This window comes from Aquila chrysaetos, chromosome 10 (assembly GCF_900496995.4).
Source record: "Aquila chrysaetos chrysaetos chromosome 10, bAquChr1.4, whole genome shotgun sequence".
Classification (NCBI taxonomy): domain Eukaryota; kingdom Metazoa; phylum Chordata; class Aves; order Accipitriformes; family Accipitridae; genus Aquila; species Aquila chrysaetos.
Genome location: NC_044013.1, coordinates 12,558,348 through 12,568,150, shown reverse-complemented (window position 1 = coordinate 12,568,150; position 9,803 = coordinate 12,558,348). Strand labels below are relative to the sequence as shown.

The 9,803-nt window shown below is 56.0% G+C and overlaps 1 protein-coding gene across 1 annotated transcript; it reads right to left on the bottom strand.

The window, feature by feature from the left end:
• Nucleotides 1-3,326: 3,326 nt before the first annotated feature.
• LOC115347250 (receptor-transporting protein 3-like) lies at nucleotides 3,327-5,536 on the bottom strand. The gene is made up of 2 exons (XM_030028399.2): nucleotides 5,302-5,536; nucleotides 3,327-4,188 (listed from the first exon to the last, which is right to left on the bottom strand). The coding sequence occupies exons 1-2, from the start codon at nucleotides 5,445-5,447 to the stop codon at nucleotides 3,624-3,626; spliced, it is 711 nt and encodes a 236-aa protein (XP_029884259.1). The 5' UTR covers nucleotides 5,448-5,536; the 3' UTR covers nucleotides 3,327-3,623.
• Between the last annotated feature and the right edge of the window lie 4,267 nt (nucleotides 5,537-9,803).

Sequence of the window (9,803 nt, the reverse complement as noted above, 5' to 3'; positions counted from 1 at the left end):
GAGAAAAGTGAGAGCAACAACAGGCTTTGCATTCGCTGGCACCTTGCAACCTGCCGGAGTGGTGAGAGCTTCTCTCCAGGGAGACGGGAGCAGAGACAGCAATATATCAGTCTGGCTGTGGTGAAAGGCCAGCTAGAAGTCCCTGGGTGAGGTTTGCCCATCCCTGGCTGTGTTTGAGTGCCAGGCATGAGCTGAGAGTTGGCTGCAGCAGAGCCCAACCTCAGATGGACCAGAGGGGACAGCCAGGACCTGCTCGGGACCCACGGGGAGAGAAAGCATCCTTCATCCCTCAGCCGCTTTCCCCAGGATGGAGATGTCACCAAGCCAGCTGGGGGGCTGGCCACTGCTCACCATCCTTAGGGGCTGAGCTGAGCCTTGGAGGCTTGCTCTGGGCTCCAAAAGTGCCAACAACCACAAAAAGCAGGACTTTGAGGGCAGTTTGCTAAGAAACAAGTGGGAGATGGGCACAACTGCATGTTGGAGAGGGGTATCCTGGAAGGACCCAAAAATGAGGCCGTGGCTGAGAAGCCCGCATATGCATGGGTGTCTCTGAGTAATGGGGAGGGGATGAAGGGGCTGCGTGATGGAGGGCTCATGCACGCACAGCACAAGCAGACTGGCAGGCAGCGGCGGGGAGGGGACCAGGGAAAAAGCAGCATATGCACACAAGGCTGTGGGTGGGGGAGCGCTGGGTGTGTGCAGAGGGCATTGCGGGGGAGCAAGGGATGGCTTTGCCCTTGTAAAAGAGCAGAGACCCAAGCAAGAAAATAAGGACCCCTGCAGGGATGTGGTCTCCACCAGAGTTGGCTTCCCAGGCGGAGGCGAGGGAGTTCCCCCTCAGCAGCTGGGTGGCTGGGGAGGCTGCAGACAGCCAGACGTGATGACTGGGGCTGGGAAAACCTCAGCATGGAAAGAAGAGGGATACGGGCAATGGCAGCAAGAATCTTGGCCATGTCTCTGCTTCATGACATAATGCCGGCGGGGAGAGGGCGGGCTATTCCCAGCATGGGGAGAGCCATGCAGGAGGGGAGTCGGTCCAGGCTGCAGGATCAGCCTCCTCCTCCCTAGCAGAGCCACTCAGCCCCAGGCACCCCATGCAAGGAGGGACCTCCTCCAGAAAGACAGGTCCATTCAGATACAAGACCCTTTGGGTCCCACGCACTCCCTCAGCCACTGTTGCCCTGCCAAAAGTGCTTGGGACACCACTGATATTCACTCCAAGGGGGTGTCAAAGGGGGACAGGTCACGCTGGCTCTCCTTCCCAGGGAAGTCCCTGCTGGTGGCATCACGCTGGTCCCCAGCCCTGCTGCCATGGCACCACTGTCCCCCAGGCAGAAGTGGGGACCAGGAGTGGTTTGAGGCCCCGCGCTTTGCAGCATGTATGCATCTCAATGCTCCAAGACTGGAAAATCACAGACACACCAGTTCATCCACAGACCAGGACCGTACCCATGCAGTATATGGTTTGGGGGGACCACGCTACAGGGAAGGAGCTGGGCACAGGGATGGGGGGGGAGGCCATCCCCCATCTGGGGAATGCTGGCCCGTCCCAATGCTGGCGGGTCACTGGTCCCAGTGCTTCCCAGCGCAGTGCCAGAGATCTCGCAGCTCCATCTGCTGGCGCCACGGCCAGGGCTGCAGAGGCTGAGGAGCAGGGAAGGCGCTGGGGAAGGAGAGTTGGTGGGATGAGCAGGACAGAGCACTTAAGAAACAAAATCCACATGGCCCCTGGATCACGCAGGGTTTTCTTGTTATTTTCATTTCTTTGACCAATAACCTGCAGGTTGCAGGTATGAAAATACGGGAGAACCTTGCACTAGCAAAAAAACCAAACCCATAGGGAGCAGTGTAAAAGGCCCTGCTGAGCACAGCAAGGAAGAGAGCACCTGGGAAGCTGCGTAGCCAGAGCTTGATGCTGTACAAGCTGCACTGATGATGCTGGGTTTGGTTATTGCCTTTCCTTCAGCCCATCTTTCTTCTATTAATTTAGTCATGAAAACTTTTCTACCATGTCCATCTTCAGCATCAAATCATTTGGAAAGTCAGGAGGGATGGATGCAGCTGCCTCGGTGGCTGTGCAGTTCTGGCCCTCTTTGGACTCGTTTGACAGACAGCCTGAAAAACAGCCAAGTGCCCCAGAGCTCAGGTAGGGTTGCAAGCCATTTTACAGATGGGGAAACTGAGGCACAGCACAGCTGCACAAACTTGCCTAGGACCACCTGAGATGTGACCATCTCTGAGGCTGGACCAGGCATGGGAGATAGGGGAAGGCTCCTGTTACCATATCGGTTTTACAGCTCATGAGAGAGAGTGAGACCCTGCCAGACCCTGCAGGGAAGGTAAGAGGCTGAGGGGTGTCAGGCTGCAGGGGGACAACAGGTTTCCTCCCAACTTTATGATGCCCACCAGGTCCCCTGAGCCCTGCAGGGTGAAGCAGCAGCAGGCAGGAGTCAGCATCCCCCCCTTTTCCCAGATCCTGTAGCCCAATAAGTGCAATTTCCCTGTGATTGACTCAACAGGGCAGAGACTTGAGACTTGCTGCCACAGCCTTCTTGTGCCTGCCAACCTTGGGCACCCTTTGCCCCCACCACAGGGTGCCCAGCCAGCTGGGAGAGGTTTGTGTTTGCCAGGGTATTTTTCAGAGCCATAGTCATAGAATCATAGAATCATAGAATGGTTTGGGTTGGAAGGAACCTTAAAGATCATCTAGTTCCAACCCTCCTGCCATGGGCAGGGACACCTTCCGCTAGACCAGGTTGCTCAAAGCCCCATCCAACCTGGCCTTGAACACTTCCAGGGATGGGGCATCTACAACGTCTCTGGGCAACCTGTTCCAGTGCCTCACCACCCTCACAGTAATAAACTTCTTCCTTATATCTAATCTAAATCTACCCCCTTTCAGTTTAAAACTATTACCCCTCATCCTATCACTACACTTGCTGATAAAGAGTGCCCTCCCGAAAGCTCAGCACCCACATGTTTCTGGAGGATGATGCAATCCCCAGGCCCCTGGTGACACAAGGGACATTCATCTGTGCATGGGGCCAGAGCAGACGCTGCTGTACACAGGTCATAGGAGGCAGTGCCAGTGTCCACTAGCACCAGCTGCCCATGACTTTGCTGCAAACCTCTAGCTCTAGGTGCCCCTCAGCTGCTTTGGGTGCCCAGTTCCACCAAGGCCAGAGGCAGGGGAGAATGGGGATGTGCCTCCCTGGAAGTTGAGCCCAGCTGGTGGATAAAGGCAGCCCCCAGCTTCCCTTCAAGCTGCTCACACGTACCTAGAAAAGGCTTTGGAGAAATTAAAAAGTACAAATGCATACTTGGGCTGAGGAGAAAGGGCTTGTTTTATTCTTGCAAGTACCCTCATCCTTTGCATGGGGCAGCTGAGGATCATCCTCATGCAGAATATGTCCCATAAGAAACCATCAGACCCACCAGGCTCCCCAAAGCTGTGGGATGAGGTGCATGGCTGAGGCACCCCGATGTGTCTCCCCATGCCCCCAGCATTCAGGGAAGTCTCGCTGCGCCATGGGTGAGGTCTGAACTTGGGCATCCAATTTTCAGGCACTCCATCAGCACCCCCAGCCATCACCCTGGTTCCTCTTTGCGATCTCCAGCTCCCACTACTTCTCGGTGAAATAAAGCAGGATGAAGAGGAGCACTGCCAAAACACTGAGAAAAGAGCTGCCGATGCAGCAGCAGCATTTCCAGGGGAAGTTGCTACTAAAGGGCGAGGGGTGGTGGGTTGGGGTTGCATAGGGCCTCATGCCCTGGCGTTTCAGGGTGAGATGGGTCCTGGCCTCGTCCGCATCCATCAAGGGCTCCCAGGCATCCGACGCCGGGGCCAGCCGCTGTGACGCGCTGCAAACGCCGAGCTGGCAGCCCTCGCAGCGGGCAGTGTTGTGTGGACCCGCCACCAGTGCATCCACCACAACTTCCAGGAGGTCGGAGGGTTGGACAGGCACGTGGTAGAAGTACTTGAGGATCTTTAGCACTGGGTTGTGCAGAAGCCTCTCCATAGTCTCCTGGCTGAATTTGGGCTCCTCCAGCCGGGGGTCGGGGCACCGCCTGCACGCCTGGCGAAAGGCTCGCATCCACACCGTGCCCTGGCCCCGGCGCCGGCTCATATGGAACAGCATGTGCACTTTGGCCGAAGACCATTCATGAAAGCTTTGGGAGCACTGAAACCTGCCAGGGCACGGAGGACATCAGCTCATCCCAGGCTCCCTGTGCTGAGCCCCCAGCTTTCCACATGGTCAGCAGGGACCAGGGCAGCCAGGGATCATGGATTAACTTCACTCATGCAAGCTTTACACCGAACTGTCCTCCCCCTAACAGCATGATGCCAATCTGGGGAGTTCAACACAGGTGTGAGCTCAGGGCTGGCCCCAGCATTAAAGATTTTAGGAGCCAGGCTGCCTGCTGGGACCACCCTGGTCCCCTCTCCTAGATCATCCTGACCGCACTGCCAGGAGCAGGGGTCCTTGCGGTGGGAAGCATCAGGCCCCAGGTCTATTTGGGGCTCCAGCCCCTTACCCATGCTAGCTCATCACAGCTCAGCAGAAAGCCAACAACAAACCCGGGGCTGGGGAAGTAAAAAAAAAGAAGAAAAATAGAAGGAAGGTGTGGGTGGAGGCTGCAGGGCAGGTGAGGAGATGTCTTGAGGAGTCGAAAGGTGTGTAATCTGCAGCTCTTCATCTTGCACAATCTGCGTGGGGGCTGGCAGCCAAGGTCTTCATTTGCTGCCACCTGGGCAGCGCGTCTGGTCGACACCCGGGGTCCTGCCTGGGGTGGAAATGGTTGGGGTGGGGCCTCTCATCAGCAATGCAGGGCCACAGCCTCTCTGTGCTCCAGGACCCCGCAGCCTGGTGCAGATGCAGGGACGGCTGAGGCATCACCCCATGTCCCAGCAGACAGCGGCTCTCCCTCCCCTCATCCTCTGGGTGCAAACCCAGAAGATTCGGCTCTAGTGTGGCATAACTACCCCTGCTCGCCGGAGGAGGTCTTTGTATCTTGACACCAACATGGAGAAACTCTGGCCGAATACCAGCTGCCCTCTGGCCCTGTGGAGCTGCCACACTCCCCTCCCCTCCAATTATCGTGATTTTTTCCAGTTTGGCAATAACCCACCAAGCTTGGAACAAAATGGGAAAGCCCCTCCCAGCCTCACCCACCTCCAAACTGCCCCTTTCATGTCAAAAGCTGTTTCCTACAAGCAAACTTTGAGAAAGGGGGAGGTCTTCATGGTAGCCCATCATCCCTGGTGGCACTCCAACAGGGACCGAGCCGGCAGCCCCCTACCACCCAAGAGCACAGCCCTGCACAAACTCCTTCCAGCCAGGCTTGAGGACGTGCACCTGCAGGGCATCATCCTCCTGAAGCGTCCATGGCTCTGTTAAGTGCATATCTGCAATTTTCACTGCAAAAATGTCCTGCCAGGTCCCCATGATCCCACCTGGAGCTGGGGAAGAATCAGTGACCAAGCTTGCAGGTCAAGCTTGCAGCTTCCGAGTGCTGATACATGTATGCAACTGTCTTTTCCCCAAACTCTTCCTCTTTGCACAACGTCTTTGTGCTTGGAGAGGGGAACCTTTGCTCCCGCATGAGCAGCACCTCCCCATCCCGATCCCTGTGTCAACAGGCTCTGCGGACGCTGCACCAGGTCCTGGCTGGGTGAAATGTCCCCCAAAGCAAGGACAAGGTGGGTTTCCCCAAGCCCCGCACATGAACCCCTGACCCTGCTGAAGCCATGCTCTCGTGATATTGCTCTGTCTGTAGGCAGAGAGGTTGGAAACAAAACCTCCTGCCAGGCTGCCCGTGCCCATCACTATCACAGCAGCGGGGGTGAACCAGCAAAGATTGTGCCCAGCATAGGAATAATGGAAGCGAAACCCACTGAAAACACGGGACTCAGCAGCTGATAAAGCCCCAGGTAGACTTATCTCTCTCGATAGCTGCCACCAAGTACAGGCTGTTTTTAACAACTTTCAGCCAACTCGAGCAGAAAAAGGCCTGACATGAAACCGCAGGGTGGAAAGTCGGGGAGGATGGTACCGCACGTAAAACTGAAAGAAGTGAGGTGTACTCTGAGCTGAGAGCACCCAGGGAAGGTATAAACAGCGGGGCCGGGGCTGCCTGCAGGTCTCTGCCCCCAGCTCACCCCTCTCTGGGTGCACAGGTACCCCAGGACATCCCATGGAGAGTGATGCAGGACAGGGAGCAGGTCAGATAAGATGCCAAATGATAACTGGTCTCAAGTTAGAGGAAGATCTGCAGCTTGATAAGGCAAGCTCAGCTTGCCATGGAAATCGAGAGCAGCCCTGCGGAGAAGGACTTGGGGGTACTGGTGGATGAAAAGCTGGACATGAGCCGGTAACGTGTGCTCACAGCCCAGAAGGCCAACCATATCCTGGCCTGTGTCAAAAGAAGCATGGCCAGCCAGTCGAGGGAAGTGATTTTGCCCCTCTGCTCTGCTCTCGTGAGACCCCACCTGGAGTACTGCATTCAGCTCTGGGGCCCCCAACATAGGAAGGACATGGACCTGTTGGAGCGAGTCCAGAGGAGGGCCACAAAGATGACCAGGGGGCTGGAGCACCTCTCCTATGAAGACAGGCTGAAAGAATTGGGGTGGTTCAGCCTGGAGAAGAGAAGGCTCCAGGGAGACCTTATTATGGCCTTTTGGTACTTAAAAGGGGCTTATAAGAAAGATGGGGACAAACTTTTTAACAGGACCTGTAGCGATATGACAAGGGGTAATGGTTTTAAACTAAAAGAGGGTAGATTTAGACTAGATATAAGGAAATAATTTTTTACAGTGAGGGTGGTGAAACACTGGAACAGGTTGCCCAGGGAGGTGGTAGATGCCCCATTCAAGGGCAGGTTGGATGAGCCTTGAAGCAACCTGATCCAGTTGAAGATGTCCCTGCTCATTGCAGGGGGTTGGACTAGATGACCTTTAAAGGTCCCTTCCAACTGCAACTATTCTATGACTCTATAAAACCCTCTTGTCTAGCATGAAGCTTTCAGAAGAAACCATCCTGTGCACAGAGAGGGCACAAAACTCCTCACAATGCCTGGCCTTGGAGAAAATGTGCCAGGTGGCTGCTGAGGATGAAGCCACCATGGAAAGTTATGGCAGCTCCTCATGTTGAGTGCCCAGAGCAGCACTCAGGCTCCCAGAAGCAGGGAGGGTTTAATGCAAAGACTATAGGATATTAAAGCCTGCAGTAGGACAGACGTCAGTTTAAAAAAAGGGCAGAAGGATCTAGGAATCAGGCTTAAAATACTTCACATGGCTTCAAATGAAGTACATCCCTATGGCAGCTCTTCTGGCTTGACACCCCAAAAGCCCAGGTGCCCCACACAGCAGTGACAGTGACTGGCTCTGCCCTGGAGCTGGCTGAGGGAGTGGGATTGCTGAGGATGTAGGTGACAGCACCTGTGTCCTCACAAGAGTGGCACAGTGGCTGCCGGCAGCAGGTGACAGTGGTTATGAGGTCTTGAGAGGCACCGGCACATCAGGCTCATCCTCCAGATCCCAAAAGGGAGGCAGGTGATGTAGATAAGTCCAAGTAACCACAGGTTGGCAGGGAGCCTCTGATCTTTACTGCTGGAAGGAAAAAGCCAGCAAGTCATTTGTACCAAGAGCCCTCCAACACCTTCACAACAAGTGCTGCCCCTCCTGCGAGAGCAAAGGGAGGTGACCAGGTCCCAGGGCAGAGCCCACCTTCAGCTTCGAGGGTCTTCCCTGCTTTGAGGTCCTTCCACTCTTAATTATGCCTTGATGCTATGATCTGGAGCAGGACTAGAAGGAAGGAAAGGAGGTTTCCTGGAAGCAGAGGAGCCAAGTCAAGGTCTTCAGGATCCTTATGGAGAGCTAGCAAAGCCCTAACCTGTGGATAGGACCTGAGTCACCCCCTTCCCAAGAGCCCTGCCATGGGGACATGGGGTCCCACTTGGACTGGGGCAGCGACCTACAAGCAGGACAGTGAAGGAGGGGTTGTCCCACCAGCATTTCCGATGCTCGCAGGTGAGGACCAGGAGATGTTCCTGGCTCAGGTCTGGTGCATGGGGAGGAAGAGAGGGAGAGCAGATCTCCCTGCCCCCCCTCTCACCCCTTTGCCAGAGCACAGGCCCCCCATTTCTGTAGGTTCGCTATAGAAGACCCCTTCATGCAGCCCACCACAGAGGGGTCTCCAGGGCTGCAAATCTCTCAGTGCGGAAAGCAGGAGCTAAGCGAGAGCAGGGCTTCCCTCGCAGCTGGCACCGTGCAGTACCTGGCAGCACTGTGAGCCAGCATGGCGTGGGGAGCCACCAGCAGCAGGGTGCCTGGGATGGGGCCACCCACCCTGCAGCATCGCCCATCCCCTTAGACCCCTCTGTGTTAGGAGCTGAGAGGGGGGCTGAATGCAGGAAAAACCTAAAGGTTTTGACATCTGCCCTTTAATTCTAGGGCAGCCACACCTGTATTAAACACATCAAGCTATTCTGAGGAGGAGGAGCCCCCCAGGGAGGCAGCCCTCTCTCCTGGCACTCTCATATTCACCCAAACAAACCAATCGCTTCATCTGGGGGATCTGTGGTTTCAGCCTAGCTCTTCCTCCCCGAGGCTGCTGCCACAGGGAGGAGGGATGCTCCCCACAGGGCAGGCACCGCTCCCCATGCTGCCTGCCCCAGGGGCAACACGCTGCTCCTCAGGCACACTGCTCAACGGGGTCTGGTGGCACCACTGGCATGGGGACGGGCCCCTGCCTCCAAAACCCGGCTGTGATGGAAACCAGCCCCCCCGTTACATCATGGCAACACAACTCAAATCACGACTCACGATGTGCCGAGCCCTCGCAGTCATCTCTCAGAAAGAGCCCGGTGCTGGTCCCTCTATTAAAGCCTTTGACTTGCTTTTACTAAAGGGACTTTCCCAGAACCACCCACAGAGCCGAAACTGCTTTGACGTCCTGTTCCACTTCACACACACCGCCCGGTGCTGCCCAAGCACCTTGCCGCTTACTGGCACCTGCCTGGAAACAAAAGCTGCTCCTGCAGGTCCCCCCACAGCCCGGCCTTGGCAGGGACCGGGATCGAGCCCTGTCCCAGCCCTAGCATGACCCCGCTGGGCTGACCAGCCCCTGCCAGGGACAGCCCCTGCCAATCCTCTCCATCCCGGCACACTGGTCATGGTTCCTCTGCGGGATGCATGAAGGAGTCAAACATAAAGTGAAGCCCGGGCGGTAATTTCCCTGCCGCTTTCGCACAGCCTGAAATTATTTTTTACTTCAGCTCCCACCCCCGAGTGAGCCGCCCAGGCGAGAGGAGGAACGTTTCCCAAAGTTCTTTCTCCTCCTCTCCAACTCTCACTGTGTGTCAGCCTCCCTGTCCCCCACCCCTCCAGCCCAGGGACAAAGTGCCCCCACTGCTCATGAGGACACTGCTTGGCCCACAAGAGCCCCATCCCTGCTGGGACATCCATCCCTTCCCCTTGGGGTCACCCCATACCCAGGTGGCTCCATCCTGCCAGCAGTCCCCAGGAGGGGCAGAAAAGGACATTCAACCCCGGTCCCCAGGCAGGACTGCAGAGCGGGACATCCCCTCAGCAGTGGGGATGCTGTGTCCGTGAGCACAGCAAGGCTTGCAAGACAGATGGACTGCCGTCTGAGCAACACGACATAACTCTAAACAATTCTCTGTCTTTCACTGCTTGCTTCATACCGGGGCTTTTTTCTCACTCTGAAGACTTCCCTCATCTTTTTCTGCACTAAACACCCCCAATTCTTTTCCATCAATCGTTCTTTCAGAGAATTTTTGCT

Coding starts and splice junctions, on each gene's coding strand:
- LOC115347250 (XM_030028399.2), bottom strand. CDS start 5,447: ATGGGGACCTGGCAGGACATTTTTGCAGTGAAAATTGCAGATATGCAC. Junction 4,189..5,301: donor CAGGGCTGTGCTCTTGGGTG/GTAGGGGGCTGC, acceptor GTGCCCTGGCAG/GTTTCAGTGCTCCCAAAGCT.